The sequence below is a fragment of the Panthera leo genome, chromosome A1 (genome assembly GCF_018350215.1).
Source record: "Panthera leo isolate Ple1 chromosome A1, P.leo_Ple1_pat1.1, whole genome shotgun sequence".
Taxonomy (NCBI): Eukaryota; Metazoa; Chordata; class Mammalia; order Carnivora; family Felidae; genus Panthera; species Panthera leo.
Genome location: NC_056679.1, coordinates 142,179,273 through 142,198,872, shown reverse-complemented (window position 1 = coordinate 142,198,872; position 19,600 = coordinate 142,179,273). Strand labels below are relative to the sequence as shown.

The 19,600-nt window shown below is 37.0% G+C and overlaps 1 protein-coding gene across 2 annotated transcripts in view; it reads right to left on the bottom strand.

Moving 5' to 3' along the window:
- SCAMP1 (secretory carrier membrane protein 1) overlaps positions 1 to 19,600 on the bottom strand; it is a 136,567-nt gene that overhangs the window by 103,858 nt on the left and 13,109 nt on the right. For both annotated transcript variants that reach the window (XM_042941903.1, XM_042941912.1), the window contains exon 2: positions 9,442 to 9,519. In XM_042941903.1, the coding sequence (XP_042797837.1) occupies positions 9,442 to 9,519 (78 nt within the window). The remainder of the gene's footprint in view (positions 1 to 9,441; positions 9,520 to 19,600) is intronic.

Below are 19,600 nucleotides of genomic sequence, written 5' to 3'. Positions count from 1 at the left end.
CAGACTCATTCTATGAAGCCAGTATTACTTTGATTCCTAAACCAGACAGAGACCCAGTAAAAAAAGAGAACTACAGGCCAATATCCCTGATGAATATGGATGCAAAAATTCTTAATAAGATACTAGCAAATCGAATTCAACAGCATATAAAAAGAATTATTCACCATGATCAAGTGGGATTCATTCCTGGGATGCAGGGCTGGTTCAACATTCGCAAATCGATCAACGTGATACATCACATTAACAAAAAAAAAGAGAAGAACCATATGATCCTGTCAATCGATGCAGAAAAGGCCTTTGACAAAATCCAGCACCCTTTCTTAATAAAAACCCTTGAGAAAGTCGGGATAGAAGGAACATACTTAAAGATCATAAAGGCCATTTATGAAAAGCCCACAGCTAACATCATCCTCAACGGGGAAAAACTGAGAGCTTTTTCCCTGAGATCAGGAACACGACAGGGATGCCCACTGTCACCGCTGCTGTTTAATATAGTGCTGGAAGTTCTAGCATCAGCAATCAGACAACAAAAGGAAATCAAAGGCATCAAAATTGGCAAAGATGAAGTCAAGCTTTCGCTTTTTGCAGATGACATGATATTATACATGGAAAATCCGATAGACTCCACCAAAAGTCTGCTAGAACTGATACATGAATTCAGCAAAGTTGCAGGATACAAAATCAATGTGCAGAAATCAGTTGCATTCTTATACACTAACAATGAAGCAACAGAAAGACAAATGAAGAAACTGATCCCATTCACAATTGCACCAAGAAGCATAAAATACCTAGGAATAAATCTAACCAAAGATGTAAAAGATCTGTATGCTGAAAACTATAGGAAGCTTATGCAGGTAATTGAAGAAGATATAAAGAAATGGAAAGACATTCCCTGCTCATGGATTGGAAGAATAAATATTGTCAAAATGTCAATACTACCCAAAGCTATCTACACATTCAATGCAATCCCAATCAAAATTGCACCAGCATTCTTCTCGAAACTAGAACAAGCAATCCTAAAATTCATATGGAACCACAAAAGGCCCCGAATAGCCAAAGTAATTTTGAAGAAGAAGACCAAAGCAGGAGGCATCACAATCCCAGACTTTAGCCTCTACTACAAAGCTGTCATCATCAAGACAGCATGGTATTGGCATAAAAACAGACACATAGACCAATGGAATAGAATAGAAACCCCAGAACTAGACCCACAAACGTATGGCCAACTCATCTTTGACAAAGCAGGAAAGAACATCCAATGGAAAAAAGACGGTCTCTTTAACAAATGGTGCTGGGAGAACTGGACAGCAACATGCAGAAGGTTGAAACTAGACCACTTTCTCACACCATTCACAAAAATAAACTCAAAATGGATAAAGGACCTGAATGTGAGACAGGAAACCATCAAAACCTTAGAGGAGAAAGCAGGAAAAGACCTCTCTGACCTCAGCCGTAGCAATCTCTTACTCGGCACATCCCCAAAGGCAAGGGAATTAAAAGCAAAAGTGAATTACTGGGACCTTATGAAGATAAAAAGCTTCTGCACAGCAAAGGAAACAACCAACAAAACTAAAAGGCAACCAACGGAATGGGAAAAGATATTTGCAAATGACACATCGGACAAAGGGCTAGTATCCAAAATCTATAAAGAGCTCACCAAACTCCACACCCGAAAAACAAATAACCCAGTGAAGAAATGGGCAGAAAACATGAATAGACACTTCTCTAAAGAAGACATCCGGATGGCCAACAGGCACATGAAAAGATGTTCAACGTCGCTCCTTATCAGGGAAATACAAATCAAAACCACACTCAGATACCACCTCACGCCAGTCAGAGTGGCCAAAATGAAGAAATCAGGAGACTATAGATGCTGGAGAGGATGTGGAGAAACAGGAACCCTCTTGCACTGTTGGTGGGAATGCAAATTGGTGCAGCCGCTCTGGAAAGCAGTGTGGAGGTTCCTCAGAAAATTAAAAATAGACCTACCCTATGACCCAGCAATAGCACTGCTAGGAATTTATCCAAGGGATACAGGAGTACTGATGCATAGGGGCACCTGTACCCCAATGTTTATAGCGGCACTCTCAACAATAGCCAAATTATGGAAAGAGCCTAAATGTCCATCAACTGATGAATGGATAAAGAAACTGTGGTTTATATACACAATGGAATACTACGTGGCAATGAGAAAAAATGAAATATGGCCTTTTGTAGCAACATGGATGGAACTGGAGAGTGTGATGCTAAGTGAAATAAGCCATACAGAGAAAGACAGATACCATATGGTTTCACTCTTATGTGGATCCTGAGAAACATAACAGAAACCCATGGGGGAGGGGAAGGAAAAAAAAAAAAAAAAAGAGGTTAGAGTGGGAGAGAGCCAAAGCATTAGAGACTGTTAAAAACTGAGAACAAACTGAGGGTTGATGGGGGGTGGGAGGGAGGGCAGGGTGGGAGGGAGGACAGGGTGGGTGATGGGTATTGAGGAGGGCACCTTTTGGGATGAGCACTGGGTGTTGTATGGAAACCAATTTGACAGTAAATTTCATATATTAAAAAATAAAAAAAATAAAAAATAAATAAATAAATAAATAAATAAATACAGGAAAAAAATCTAGACATTTCTCCAAAGAAAATACACAAATAGTCAATCAACACATGAAAAAAATATGTGCACATCATTAGCCATCAGGGAAACACAAATTAAAATCACAAGGAGAGATTACTTCATATCCACTAGGATGGCTACAAGCAAAAAGTCACAATAACCAGTGTTGGCAAGGATGTGGAGAAACTGGAACCCTCACACATTACAGATGAGAATGTAAATGGTACAGCCACTTTGGCAAACAAGTTGGCAGCTCCTCAATATGTTAAACACATTGTTACCATATGACCCTACAATTCCACTCCTAGATATATACACAAAAGGAAGGAAAACATACAACCACACAAAAAGTAGTACACAAAAAAAGTTCGCAGCAGGCAAACATTGGGAACAACCTAACTGCCCATCAACTCATGAATGGCTAAATAAAATGTGGTATAAAAATCAAAAAAGGAAAGGGGAATAAAGTACTGATGATACATGACACCAACGTAGTTGAACCTTGAAAATATTATGCTAAGTAAAAGAAACAAGTCACAGAAGACCACATGCTGCATGATTCTGTTTATATGAAATGTCCAGAAAAGGCAAATATATAGTGACAGTAAATTAGAAGTTGCCTGGGGCTAGAGAGGAAAGTGCTATGTGAAGTGAATGCTAAAGCATCCGACTTTTGGCGGTAGAACAAAAATATTCTGAAATTAGAATCTGATCATGGTTTTCAACTATGACTACACCAGAAAAGTTAATTATGTATTTTAAATGGGCATATTAATTATATCTCAATAAAGCTGTTCAAGTAAATAAATATATGTCTTTTTCCCAGATGGGAGAAAACACGTTTTTATGAAGATATGAATGATCCAGAAGGAAAAAACTAACAATGTAAGAGAGGACATTTTAGCAAAGTTCTAAAGTGAGAGTGCATGGAATCCAGCACACAAGTAGAAGGAATGGAATCAAACAGAAGCACAAATAGCTACCTCATCTGTAAGTAACAGGCAGGCAGCGTATATGGGTATAAATGCTCGTAGGTAGGTAGATGCGGTGGTGGGGGTCTATGGATGTTCTCCACTGACTGCTTCGATTTTCTCAGTGAAATAAGCAAGGTCATCACCTAAGAGTGGGCATGGGGAATAGATTTTAAGGAGGAGGAAAGAGGGGTGCCTGGGTGGCTCAGTCGGTTAAGTGTCCGGGTCTTGATTTCAGCTCAGGTCATGATCTCACAATTGAGGAGTTCAAGCCCCAACCAAGACGATTCTGTCAGCACAAAGTCTGCTTGGGATTCTCTCTCTCTCTCTCTCTCTCTCTCTCTCTCTCTCTGTCTTCCTTTATCAAAAATAAATAAACTTTAAAAAAAAAAAAGGGATGACAAGACAGGAAGATAAGAGTGGACAGTTATATGACTAGAATATTCAGTGCCATTTAGAGCTGGTCAGTAACGGAAAATGAGACCCTATGGGATGCTTTCTCCAGTCATATTTAGCTGCTAGGGTAGGGGCAGAAAGTAGCAGCGAGAATTGGATTTAACCAACACTTGGGTTTTAGCCAAGAGATTATGTCAAAGTAAGGTAGAGAAGGGAAGACAAGGGAACGATTATAAGGACTAAATGTGGGATTTAAGCTGAGAGGAGAGAAACTGGAGACAGGTAAGTAGATAGGCCACTGTATTATTTCACATGAGTACTTGAATTAGGACAGTTTAGTAGGAATGAAAAGAAGAGACAGGTACTATCTCCTGGAGATGTAAGTGACTGGATTTGGCAAATAGCAATAGGAAAAGACGTTATTTGAGCTAAAGAGAATGCAAATATTTCTAGCCAATGACACTGAGGATACAAAGCAATAGTTATCATTAAATGAGAATAGAAACAAAGAAGATTGGTTCCGCAAGAGACAGGTAATGAGCTGCAAGAAAGACAAGACAATGAGAAGCAAAGGAGAAAGGAAAAGATGTGAAAAGAAACATACAGCAAGAGAAAATACAATTATTACAGTATAGAAAATGCTTCTGCAGTATTAAAGATAGGTAAACTACGGTGTACAATTATATTCAGTTAGTTCCTGAGCTAAAAGTTTCATCCATTTTCAAAAGAGAAACTAGTATTAGAAGCTATTTATCTCAACATCTTCCCATCTACTTCCACTGTTACACGTTAAAAAAAAAAAAAAAAAAAAAAAAAGCTGTCCAAAGAAGTTAAGTGGTTGCCTAAAGTCACCAATTAGTGGTAAGGCCTAGTTTAGAATCCAAGTGTTAAGAGTCTCAGTGTACCCACTGTCCAGAATTACCACAGAGGGAGTTATTACATAAACCAATTATCCATCTTCCTTATGCTCAAAAATGTAGGCATGCCAGGGATGCCTGGCTGCCTCAGTCAGTAGAGCATGCGACTCTTCATGTCTGGGCCATGATGAGTTCAAGCCCACATTGGCATAGAACTTACTTCAAAACCAAAAAAAAAAAAAAAAAAAAAAAAAGAGGGGCGCCTGGGTGGCTCAGTTAGTTAAGCATCTGACTTCAGCTCAGGTCATGATCTTGCAGTTCGTGAGTTCCAGCCCATGTCGGGCTCTGTGCTGACAGCTCACAGCCTGGAACCTGCTTCAAATTCTGTGTCTCCCTCTCTTTCTGCCCCTCCCCACTCACTTGCTCTCTCCCTCTCTCTCTAAAAAATAAACATTAAAAAAAAAATTTTTTTAAGATAAACTTTAAGAAAAAATGTAGGCATGCCCGTACTTAGAATTTTCTTCTCTTGGTTCTTCCTTCTGCCAGAAGGTACAGATCCTGCTGTTTTATGTAACAGAAGTCATATATGGCAACAACTAGCAAAACAGAAAGGAAACGAAGCAATCTATCCCCGAAGGAAAAAAAAAGAAGACAGTAAACTAGGCCCTGAGATATGTGACCAAGGATTTCTATCAGTAGCACCACACTTGCCCCCCCACACACACACAGGTGTCCCTAATTCCTGTACTTCAATACCTACCAGAAGAAATTCTATTTAAAGCCATCAATGTCATTACCAGCTGTTGAAACCAGTGAGAATCAAGCTGCAGTAGGCATTTTGAACCATTACCTTATTTAAAAGGAAAGCATTCCCCATAAAGGCATACCAGTTCTCAATGATGAGCCAATTTTTCTAGTATTTTATGCATTAAGTTTTTAGAAGGTAGGCCAGGGAACCTACCCCACCAAGTTCAACATCATTTTCAGTAGGAAAATACATTTTGAGTTCAAACAAAAAATTATTTTCTATCTCATTTTTATAGCACATTTCAATTCAGACTAGCCAAATTTCAAGTGCTCAATAGCCTTCTATCCTACTGCCAGCATACTGGCCCTGTCAGTATTGTAATGTGTCTTGGGACAACTGCTTTCTCTGAATTTATAATATAAAGTGAATATGTAAATTATTGTTAAAATATTTAATTGTTGCCTTCATTAAATACCTTAGTTTCCATTCAAACACAAAACTAAATATAAAAAGAAACATAATTAAAAAACAAAAAACAGGGGCACCTGGGTGGCTCAGGTGATTAAGCATTGGACTTAGGCTCAGGTCAAGATCTTGGGATCCCTGAGTTCCAGCCCCTCCCAGCCCCCATGTCAGGCTCTGTACTGACCACTCAGAGCCTGGAGCCTGCCTCACATCGCGTGTCTCCCTATCTCTCTGCCCCTCTCCTGCTCACACTCTGTCTCTCTCTCTCTCTCTCAAAAATGAATAAATGTTTAAAAAAAAATTTTCCCCCAAACAAAAAATCAAGACTTTCTAAATCTTATAGGTCACACATTCATTCTGCTAATGGATCTTCTCTCTTGACCTCATTTAATTCACCACACCCTTAGGCAACAATTTAGAAGCTTCATTCTCACAAATTTTTAACAAAATAAATATAAATACTACCAATTAACAAAAGAGTATCTGGACGGAGTTCTAACATATCACTTAAATCAATTATCCAAATACATCTAATCTGTTTTGGAAAATAGTCACAACCATTTAAAAAAAAAAAGTTTCTGATACTGTACTTACAGAAAAACAAGGAATTTTTAATTTTTTCATTATTTCAACAATGTTTCCAACCATGTAAAAATTCAGTGGAAATGCACGTTAAAATAATTTACCTAATAATTTTCCCTGTTTCTGACACTTTATCACTGCTCATCAAATCTAAGAGTTTTTTTTTTTAAGTGGGACTTACCTTTATTTTTTTATTTTTCAAATTTGTATTTAAATTCTAGTTAGTTACCATGAGAAGTATTTCCTTTTTCTTTTTTTTTTTTTTTTTTTTAGAGATAGACAAAGAGTAAGTAGGGGAGAGGGAGGGAGTAAGCTAGAGAGACAGAGTGAGAGAGAATCTCAAGCAGGCTCCAGCCCCAGCAGTGAGCCCAATACAGGGCTGATCCCACAACCCTGGGCTCATGACTTGAGCCAAAATCAAGAGTTGGATGCTCAACCCACTGAGTCACCCAGGTGCCGCTGAGAAGTGTTCCATTTTAAATAGGCTTATATTTTAAATAGGCAGTGTTGCCTAGCTCTCCCTGAGACTATTCTCTTTAAGAAAACCTTTCCTTCACTGTGAAAACTCTACATTTCAAATTATAATTTACACGTTTATGTTTTATTTTTTCTGGATATATCTTCATGTAGCTGTTTTAAATTCCAATTAGGTGAGAAATTTTTCAGAGACCAGTACTGTACCTTCTATCCTTCCATCTATCTGTAAAGACAGAACTAGCAAAATGGAAAGGGCAAAAGCTGTATGGAAAACAGTTGAGTTAGTTAAGCCAGTTCTGCCACTTACTATCTGGATGACCTGGGTCTCACATTCCTTATCAGTAAAATGGAAATTTAAAATAGCCATTTTGAATGTTATAGGAATTCAGTAATATAGGTAACACACATGGCACAAAGTAGGCAACTTGGTAAAGAGTACGAATACCACTGATAGGAATAATCTAAAGCTGCTACTTTTATTTTTTTTTTAATTTTTTTAAAATATTTATTTTTGAGACAGAGAGAGACAGAGCATGAACAGGGGAGGGGCAGAGACAGAGGGAGACACAGAATCAGAAGCGGGCTCCAGGATGTGAGCTGTCAGCAGAGCCCGACGCGGGGCTCGAACCCACGGACCATGAGATCATGACCTGAGCCGAAGTCGGATGCTCAACCGACTGAGCCACCCAGGCACCCCTAAAGCTGCTACTTTTAAAAAGCTTAATATATTTCTTGCTAGTAAAATCTTCCAAAAAATTGTATGAAAACTTCTTTTCATTCTTTACCAGCATATTTTAACAAGTCTTGTTCCCATTTCCACCCCCCAGAAATCATATTAAAAAGACTACATATGGTGGAATAAAATATACCACCTCTCTTCTTCTCTTTCAACTACAACCAAATGCACATACATTCACAGCACTAATTTACTATAGGGTTGAATCATTTTAAATTGCCATTTTTACATGTCCAAACTGGTCAACTTACTGGCTGTCTCAAATGCTTCAATCTGAAATTTACTCGCCCAGTGAACACTTTAGTAATCCCAGGCTGGACTGCAGTTGCTGCACATAAGCAATGTTAAATGAGAGCTTTGAAATAAAGTGGAACATGAAAGTTCATTCTTATTTTAATGCTTTTACTTTGTACAAAGCTCTTCCTAGAACTAAAATGTTAATATAATACATCTTGAATGTATTTCTTTTTCTTAATTTTTTTTTTTTAATGTTTATTCATTTTTGAGAGAGACAGAGCACGAGCAGGGGAGGAGCACAGACAAAGAGAGACAGAGACATAGAATCTGAAGCAGGCTCCAGGCTCTGAGCTGTCAGTACACAGCACAACACGGGGCTCAAACTTACAGACTGCGAGATCATGACCTGAGCCCAAGTCAGACACTTAACCGACTGACCCACCCAGGCACCCCAATCTTAAACATATTTCTAAGTAAAACCTGCAATATCTTCTGCAATTATTCTGCAGACTATGGAAACACACATCAGGAAGAGATGATCAAGTAAGAATCATTATATTTATATGTAAATCCAAGCATACAACTGAAGAATTGCAAGATCTTCAACAGGATGACTAACATTTCAAAAGTCAACAGTGTCTAAAACAAGAGACCTCTTGAGTGTCAGAATTAAACTAAAGACTCAAAATACAGGAAACAAATTATCTGCCAGAGAAATTCTGGGGAAGAATTCTCAACAAAACCTACCTCAATAGTTCTCAAAACTGGTTCAGAATAAAATCACCACAACAGCTACAACAAAAAACACAAGTGCCCTAACTGTAAGAGTGTAGGGCCCTAATAAAAAGTGTAATAAACCTCCCCAGGTGCTTCTCATATGCATCCAGGGTGGAGAACTCCTGTTTATTATGGATTCTTTTTCATACCCCTACATAAATCAAGACTAAATTTTGAGGAGAAAAACATGTTCCTAAGCCCAGTAAAGTTCCAGATAATTCTAGTCTACCAGAGAGTAGATTTTTTTTATTTTATAAGAAAACATCACTCCTACATTACCATGAAGACAACATTTATACCAAGGAACACTTCTCTCTCCTATTTAAAGTACTGTCATAAGATTTACTTATTAGAGGGATCATCAGCAATGCAGAACATAAAAGAAAATTTGTAGTATTCCACTAGGACCATTACTGATATTTCTTCCTGTTTAGAAAGATTTTTAACTTTCTAAATTATAAATAAAATACTAACAGTTTATTTTACACAAGTTTAACCAATCAACTAGAAATCATAATTGAAATATAATTCCTATTTAATTTCAATTTTAACATTCAAAAGTAGTCCAATTAAGACAGTCTTACTGTTCTAGAATCCGAGAATGGATTATATTCATCAAGTCCTGGTGGAACATTTCTTGTCACTTGTGTAACTGATGGGTCCTGGAATAAAATTCAAAGGAGAATAAAAGATTACTTATCCTTTAAGGCACAATTTTGATATTTACAAAGCATTTGTTCCATCTGTATTTCTGGTCACCCAGTGAAGCTAACAGGAAAATAAAAAGATTATCACATTTCCTCACTCTCATCCCAACAAGGTTGAAATTTATACCCTCAGCCCTCACACTCTCAATGAAAAAACTGGGTTAGATGCAAATCAGGTGCTGGCTATTATGTAAAGAATGAAAATAGCTATGTGGAGGTGACTGCACAAGAGCACCTTAGCAAACCTTGGGTAAACCCACCATCCCTTCCTTTAGGTTCCACAGTTCCCATATTTTTAAAGTTATCTTCCATCAGTTTTCCCTACTGCAGATATAAGTACCACATTACAAGTCAATGTCATGTACAGGCAACATCTATAGCATTCAAGATTAAGCACCATTTACATGTCTTATTCTACTCCAGTATTTTCACTTGACTATAGTTTACTTTGTCCTGTTTCTCCTTTTCCAAATGTAATACATCACCACACTATCCCAACTTTTCAAATCTTTTCATGTTAGGCTTCCAAATAAGTCCCAAAATATTAGTTAATCTACTTCTCTTGTGAATTTAAGACACAAACATAATAAACATCTCAACAAAAACCAACTGCATAATTAATGTGAAAGGCATTTGCAAACTGTAATACAGCCTCATTGGCCTTTACATCCCTAATTCCAAACTTTGGCATGCATCAGAATCAAAACAGATTGCTGCAACCGACCTCTAGAGTTCTGAGAAGGGGCCTGAGAATCTGTATTTCTAACAAGTTCCCAGATGATGCTACTTGCCACTGGTTGGGGAACCACTGCTCTCTTGTCTATACTGTACTTTTTCCAATCCATCTTTCTCAACACAGTCATCAAAGTTACCTCTCAAAAAGGAAAAGCTGATCTTGTCATTCCCCTCCTCTATTCCTAATCCATTTCAGATTCTTTAAAGGCTCTCCACCAAGACAAAAGATAAATTCCTCAAAATGAGATAAAAGACTTCTGACCATCTAACCTAGTCCCGAACTACCTTTCCAGCCAGACTCATCTATTCTCTCTGAAGGACCTTCCTCTTGCCAGGTCCTTCACTCCCTACCAAATCAAACAAGATATTGCATAAGGAGCCTTGAACTTGGCAAAAAGTGGTAAGGATAAATTAAAAGTATGGCACAGACAAAAAATAAAAAAACTATGCTTGTTCAACAATAAAAAAGGAAGGAGGGGATGAAATCACTCTATTTCCCAGGGTTGTCCTCCCAAGTTTACTCAAAAATGTGAGAAGCAGGAAGATTATCAAAAAAGAGTGTGTGCTTCAGGGAAAAAAGTGAGAAAAAAGAAACATGAATATTTTAATCAAAATTTTCAGTTTGGCACTGCTGTGGTTACCTTAATTCAGAAGAGGGTTTAGGAGGGTGAGTGGCTGGTTCAGTCAGCGCAGCAAGCAACTTTTGATCTCAGGGTTCTGAGTATGAGCCCCACATTGGGTGTAAGGATTACTTAAAAAAGTAAAAAAAAAAAAATTTTTGAAAAAAAGGGGTTTAGGGTCAACAAGTGGAGACTTAGCAAATCCTAATGGTCCAGATGCAGTCTCGATGCATTCCCCTCATCCCTACCCACAAAACCAGGTGACCTGGGAATTCTCCACTACATACTCTTCCTTGGCATTGCTTCCTGTGGTTGAAATACTCTTCCAGGTTGGGTCACCCTAGCATTCTCCTCTTCCTTAAAGACTCAAAAAAACACTTCACATGCTAACTAATAAAATCCCTGATACCCAAGTCAGTACAACATACGCTTAGTGCTTTCTCAGAGCTTGATATTCATCTCCATCATCATTTATTTCACTGAATCATGATGATCTTCATACAATTCCCTTTTCCCAAATTAGACTGTCACTTCTTTGCATACAAAAACCACAAATAGGTGTTTTTTAATTTAATCATATGTGCCTGGTAATACTGTTTGAGTGATTATTACAACCCCCAAAGAGAAAAAAAAATCTAAAGACTAATGCTTCAAGGGGCGCCTGGGTGGCTCAGTCGGTTGAGCATCTGACTTCAGCTCACATCATGATCTCACAGTTCATGAGTTCAGGCCCCGCATCGGGCTCTGTAATGACAGCTTCTGAGCTGTCTGAAGGACATCTGAAGGAGTCTGCTTCAGATTCTGTCTCCCTCTCTCTCTGCCCCTCCCCCACTCACGCTCTGTCTCTCTGCCTCTCCAAAATAAAGAAAATGAATTTTAAAAAAATTTTAAAGAGTAATGCTTCAGGATAGAGTCAACAGTAATAACCAAGAAACACTTTCTGAAAAAAAATGTGCATAAATATGAAGCTGGTTCAAAAATTTAAGTGAAAAAATATTTGATCTCACTCCTAAGAAAAATACTAATTAAAACTACCCTGACCTAATCATTTTTCACCTATCAGAGTAGAAAAAATCTACAAGTCTGACATACTCTAATGACAAAGGTGTAAGAAAATAAGAATTCTCATATATTATTAATGGGTACAGAAATTGTTACAACCTCTAATGGAAGGACAGTTGGCAATAGCTAGCAAAATTACATCTACATTTTTACTCTGACCCATGATCTCACTTCTAGGAATTTATTCCAAAGGGCAAAATACTATTTGTAATAGCAAAAGACCAGAAGCAACCTAAATGTCTACCAATAGAATAAAGTTGAATCAACTACGGGACACGGACATGATAAAGTACTATGCAGTTAAGTATTACACAGCTGTATAATGGTACAAGGAAATCTATATGCTGCTATGGAATGAATGAAAAAGTGCAAAACAATATAACTAAAATGTTGCCTCTTATTGAAAGAAAAAAATTAACATGTAACACTAAGATGTTACCTCATATTTCAAGACAAAAATTAATGTGTATGTGTTTACTTAAATTTTGAACAAGATGAAAAAACCAGGGTACCTGGCTGGGTCAGTCGGAAGAGCATGCAACTCTTCATCTCTGTGTCATTGAGTATGAGCGCCATGTTGGGTGGAGATTACTTAAGTAAATTAAACTTAAAAAAAACTTTTTTTACATAAAAAACAAGTAAGTAAAATTTTACTTATTTAAATGCTTATTTGTATTTTTGAGAAAAAAAGAGAGTACAAGCAGGGGAAGGGCAGAGAGAGAGGGAGACAGAGGATCCAAAGCAGGCTCTGCATGGACAGCAGCCAGCCCAATGTGGAGCTCGAACTCACAAATTGGGAGATCATGACCCAAGCTGAAGTCAGACATTCAACTAACTGAACCACTCAGGTGCCCCAGTAAATAAAATTTCTTAGTAAGATGAAGAAGCCAAAAGCTACTAATATGAATGATTATCAGCAGATGAAGATAAGAGTGATAAGAGACCATAGGCTTGGAAGCCAGACTTTGCTGAATGTACCTCGTTTTACAGTTTTTACTTTGGAACCAGGAAATATTACATAATTAAAAAAAAAAAAAAAAACAGGGGAAGTATAGAGTCAGAAAGATAGATCCTGTTTAGCCAACATTCATGCCATCAATGTCATTCTTTCAATGCTAGAGGTACAAGGAGTCCAATGAGTCCCAACTCTCATTTTCTAAATACACATAGCCAATTATCAAGGGTCCTAAAATTCACAAATCCTACATAAGGTATAACTTAGCTCCAAAGAGACGAATGAAATCATTCTTCCAATTTTCTACTTTTAACTCCAATAATGAAAATGTACTTGGTTTTCTTCTAGATTCTAGAAGAGATTAAATCCAGGCTGAGTTAATTGGCAGTTTAACAAAATCATTGTGTCAAGTTAACTGAGTTCACTTCTAGTTGGTCTGGAATTTCTCCTTAACATTAAGGATTAGGTGACAAAGCAGTAGAACATGTACCAGATTTGCCAAGATTTAGGAAGCTAAAGAACTATTAACTCTGAATTCTTAATTAACCTTTCAAATTAGTTTTAATAAACGTAGACAGTGTTACAGAAGTTGTAGTCTCTGAACTAGAAGAAAACAACAGAGCTGAAGTTTTAATAATGAATAATCTTTTAAAGCCTCTACATGTCTAGCACTTACTACTTCCAATCCTTGTTATGATCCTCCCTGATGGATGGTACTATTCGATTTCTCAGAGAAAGAAGCTATGACTTTGAAAAAGGTCAAGAAACTTCCTGAAGGGCATTTAGTGTATATCTGAGAGAAAATATATGCTAAAAATAAAATTTACCACACCCACAACTTTATCAAGAAAGACACAGGTTGAGTTCATTGTTTATTAATGATTCCAAACCTTTGGCAGGAAAATGTGCTTTCTTTTCAACACAACAAAATCAAACTGTTTCAAGTGCTAACTTGGTTGCCTCTACTGCAGTGGTTGTCAAACTCAGTACAGACTGGAATCACCTGGAGGGCTTGTTAAAACCCAGATTACTGAACCCCATTCTAAATGTACCTTGATGTCTCAGATTGTGTCTGAGAATTTGCATTTCTAACAAGCAAAACAATCTGAGAGAGCCTCCTTTTACTGACTTAAAATAATATACTACACTTCTATGTTTTATTAACTTCCAAGAAGTGTAGACATTCTTTAGAATTTAAATATCCTATTTGGATCTGACTATCCATAAATATTAAATTACATAAATTTAGTTAAGCCAAGGCTATTCTACTAAACCCTCCACACACCATTTAACTTCATAGCTATATTTCATTAAAAATCAAGATGCATTATAAAAATGTTTTTCAACGAGAATAACTAATATTTCAAAACTAGCATAATTAGCTTTTTTATATCTTTAATTCAGATTTCTTTACCAAATCCTCTAAGGTAGTGTACCTTCATTATATTTCAAATGATTTCATCCACTATGCATTAAATTGGGCAGTTCTCCATCACTCCACACATAACCTCTCAGGAAGATTCTAATGTGGCAGAAAGTACGTTCACCTTCAGCTAGATTCTTGAGAATCAACCTCAGTATCCTGCTTATTCTTTGTACCATTCTCAAGCTAAATAGTCTAACATGAAAATAGCCTACATGGATGACTGTGTATAACCATATATTATGTATCCACTTATTATATCTGCTAACACTTAACAGGTTTGAGTTTCAAGATTAACGTTCAAAATCTCACGTATCTTAGGTACTTGTTCTGTAACAGAGTACTTGTCTAGGATTTAGAAACTCCTGGCAATGACTAGACTCTGTGAACTTATGCAAGACACCTAAACTGCCAATTTTCTTATCTGTAAAATAGGGGAAATTTTTGATAGATGATTGTCCTGATCAGTCGCAGCTCTGAAATGTTAGGCTATATATTTTTAAGTCTTTACCATCTGGAAAGCTGACTGCCTGTATTCAAATCCGAGTTCCGCTAATGAAAAGCTATAAACTTTCAACAAGGCGATTCATATTTCAATGTGACTCAGTTCCTTCATCAGTAAAACATATCTGTAGCTCATGAACTACTATATATAAAATGTTTAATACTGTTCCTGTACATGGAAAATACTGATAGCTAAGATTGTTATCATTACCACTACCAATAATTAAGGAAGAAACAAGCTTTCTGTTTATGATTAACGGAGATATTAAGAATGCATAGCAAATCATATATAACGAATAGGCCAAAAAACACCTACAGCTGTCTTCTGAGGAAAGCAACCAGACATTCTTTGCCCAACCTTTGTGTCAAGTGACCCTGTTATCTTCACTATGTGTTAAAGGATGAGGAATTGGCCTCTGTGACAATTTTTAGAATTGGACATGAGGAAGTCTGGTAGACCCCAACAGAAGTGACTCTATATTGGATAATGCTAATCAATTAGATCTTATATCTTGAGCTACTTGAAGAGGAGACATTATGATTGGTAATTACAAGCAGAAGAGGCTGACACTAGTCATGGCAGAAAGACAAACAGAAGCTAATAAGAAGATGACCAGAAAAGGGAGCAGCAGGTACAAAATATGAGGGGAAAGACAATTCCCAAGGTTGCTAATGTGTCACCAAAGCAAAAAGAGGGCCAACAGAGTTACTGCTATTCTGGTTGGTGAGGAATGATTTGGTGTTACAGGAGTTTTCACTGTCAAGAAGATCCTCAGAAAAGAATGAGAGAAGCACAAGAGGGCAAAGAAGTTAGCAGAGATCAGTCCCCTAACCTTCACTTGAACCAGTACAGCACAATTGTATCTGTTTTACAAATACTGATTTCACATGAAAATGACTTACTGCTTAATGGGTGAGAGGTGAAGGGCAGGGGGGCGATTTGAGGAAACACATTTTTAGCTCCCAGAGACCATTTCATTACAATTGCAAAGATGGACTGTGTTGGGCTACCTTCCCTCCCAAAAAATTCTTACAATAAAGCCCCATTACCTGAGGTAACCTGACACATCTCCATGATTTAAAACGAGAACAGGTAGAATCAGTGTTCTCTGTCATTTTGGGTTCCATTAAAACGATGTAAATACAGTTTACTGCCATTAACTAAATTTAAATAAAATCTGGTGTAAAAGAAAGTTTTTTTAAGTATAAACATTTATTGATTACTAGTATACATGGCTCTTGAAATGTTTACTAATCCAAAGCAAAATATGCTGGAAGTGTAAAACACAGCATGTTTCTGATTTCAAAGATTTATCACAAAACAACATAAATATAGGTCATTAATAACTTTTATAGTAATGGTGTTAAAAGGGTATTTTGTATATAAGGAGTAAAATAAAATATTAAAATTAGTTTCATCTGTTTTTTCCATATGGCTACTAGATAATTTTTTAAAGTTTATTTATTTTGAGTGAGAGAGAGAGAATCCCAAGCAGACTGCATGCTTTCAGCACAGAACCCCATGTGGGGCTCAATCCCATGACTCAAGCAGAAATCAAGAGTCAGATGCTTGGGGCACCTGGGTGGCTCAGTCGGTTAGGCGGCTGACTTCGGCTCAGGTCATGATCTCGCAGTCTGTGGGTTCGAGCCCCGCGTCGGGCTCTGTGCTGACAGCCTGGAGCCTGCTTCTGATTCTGTGTCTCCCCCTCTCTCTGACCCTCCCCCGTTCATGCTCTGTCTCTCTCTGTCTCAAAAATGAATAAATGTTAAAAAAAAAAAAAATTAAAAAAAAAAAAAAAAAAAGAGTCAGATGCTTAACCAAATGAGCCACCCAGGCACCCCTAGCTAATTTTAAATTACAATGTGGCACAATTTTTATTTCCACTAGACAGGTCTGATTGAAGCCTAACAATGTATTCAAGACTGGCTTATAATTTCACTTTCATCCATTTGGGCAAATTCAATTGCTTCAGCCAAAGGGAAAATAGGAAACTGAGACTTAAAGCTAAAATTCTCCTGTTTTTCAAAATTGCAAAAGATGACAAAAGACCTGATCAGAAAGCTTCCCAATCCAATGTTTTCATATAACATAGTAATAGACTTTTACTACATTTTTTCACTTACCTCATGCCTTTTTTCATGATATAGCAGAACACACTAATTTGAATATTAAGAACATTTAGAAGAAAATGCACATTTTTAATTCTATCAGGCATGTCTATGAGAAACTTAGGTAGGCTAAAGCAAAGACAGATTCAAGGAAAGAAAGAGAATTCATCTATTTTAGCACAATAGTGCACTCTTTAATTATGTCATATAATTCTCAGAACAACCCTATGACTTAACTTCTGTATCCTTTCTTTCACTGCTGAGAATACTAGCTCACAAATCTTTAATGTCTTTTGCCCAAAGTCATAGAGCTAATAAGTGACATGGTAGGATTCAAATTCAAATCTGACCCCAAAGATTGAGTTCTTAGAAGAAAATGTAATAAAGAATACAAATTTATGTTTAAAACAGTAACTCCTCTAAAGAAAAAGACTGAATTAAACATGGCATTGCTCCAGCAAAACTTAATTAAAATACTCTTCAAGAACTCTGCTTAATCCAATCAATATTATACACTAGACTAGGAAACTTGATTAAACAAGTCCCAAGCTAGAGGCTAGGAGAGGCCCTACCTTTATAGAGTTATATATTTTTTCCTACTTTATATGTCTCAGAGCTACTATAATCATATGAGTTTAATAAATACTGAGAATTTCACTTACCTAGAGAATTACTAGTTTCTAAATGTCCCAATTATTTAAAACAAAACAAAAGGAACTATAAGAAGCCATTAAAAATCTGAGCTAGACTCTGAAACATGTATTTAGCAAATCTTTTATAAGAGATCGAAAGAAGTGCTTAATAATTACTAGGAATTATTCAATAAATCATGACTTTTAAAAACTGGTTCTCATTATCGTTACAAGTCATGACAGTCTTACTCAAACCTAAAACCAACTCCCAAACTAATTTCATGAACCCAGATCAGTACTTAGCATATTACAACAACTGAAGCAATCACACCTTAGCAGATTTAATGAGATACCACTTCACATCTACTAGAATGGCTACAAACTAGAAGACAGGTAAGTGTTGGCAAGGGTAGGAAAAAAAAAACTGATCTGCTGGTGGGAATATAAAATGGTACAGCCATTGTGGAAGTTAATAAATGACCTAACAGTTCCACTCCTAGGTATATATCCAAGGGAATGAAGGCATGTGTCCACACAAAAATCTGTACACAAATATTCATAGCAGCACTATTCCCAAGAGCCAAAAAGTGGAAATAACCCACATTTTTATCAAATGATATATAAATAAAATGTATATCCATGAATTAAAATTGTTATTTGGTAATACAACCACATGAAGTCCTGATACATGCTATAGTATGGACGAACCTTGAATACATTACACTATGTGAAAGGTGTCAATCATCAAAGACTACATATTGCATGATTCCACTTGTATGAAATGCCCAGAAAGCGTATTAGTGGCTGCCTAGGGCTAGGGAATGAGTGCTAAATGAAGAATGACAGCTAATAGGGTTTCTTTTTGGGGTGATGGAAAGTTTCTAAAATTGATAGTGATGACTGCACAACTGCAAATATACTAAAAATCACTATATTATACACTTTAAGTTGGTAAACTGTGCAGTATTATGAATTACTGTACATCTCAAAGCTTTTTTTTTTTTTAATGTTTATTTATTTTTGAGACAGAACACATATCTGTCACAAGCAGGGGAGGCAGAGAAGGAAGTCGACACAGAATCTGAAGCAGGCTCTAGGCTCTGGGCTGTCAGAGCAGGGCTCAAACTCAGGAGCTGTGAGATCATGACCTGAGCCGAAGTCAGACGCTAAATGACTGAGCCACCCAGGCACCCCATCAAAGCTGTTTTTTAAAAAGATAATCCAATGTAGTATTTCTTAGAAGAAATGTTGCCAACCAGCCATAAATATCTAAGTCTTCAAAATCTAAATACCACATCACTCATTAGAGAGAAATACTCGTTACGAAAGAAGTAAGGAGGAATGGGGCAGGGATATTAGCTATCAGGGACCATAATGACACCAGAGTTTCTTATTATACTGAATCACCAAAAGCTCTTCTGATATTTGAGAAACTGGATAGCTAATAGAGCTATGTTCCCCAACACTTAAGCCTAGAGATACAAAAGGAAAAAGGGTAATAATGAAGAACAGGAAAATAATTGGTCATATGTCTGTCAACTGACCTGCAAGTTCAATCACCTTGGACCCCTAATGAAAAAGCCACTGAATTGATACTCTAGGGATCAGAAAACAGCAGAGTCTTGCCACATAAATATCCCTCCATTTTCACTTAACTGTCAAGATATTTTTGTGCAGAAGTTTGTTGTATCATACACAGTTCTCCACCCAGATTAATGGGTTTTCGGTCATTCTCCCTTAACACATTAAATACGGCAATTACCAGAGCAATTACCACTAAACGTGACAACCAAAGACCTATGAACAAATTCTAGAAGGCCTTAGTTTTTTTCTCATGTTATAAGCAGTTACCTTTTAATGTTTATTTCTGAAGGAGAGCATGAGCCAGGGAGGGGCAGAGAGAAAGAGGGAGACACAGACCCAAAGAGGGTTCCAAGCTCTGAGCTGCAAGCACAGAGTCCCACGCAGGGCTCGAACTCACCAGCCATGAGATCAT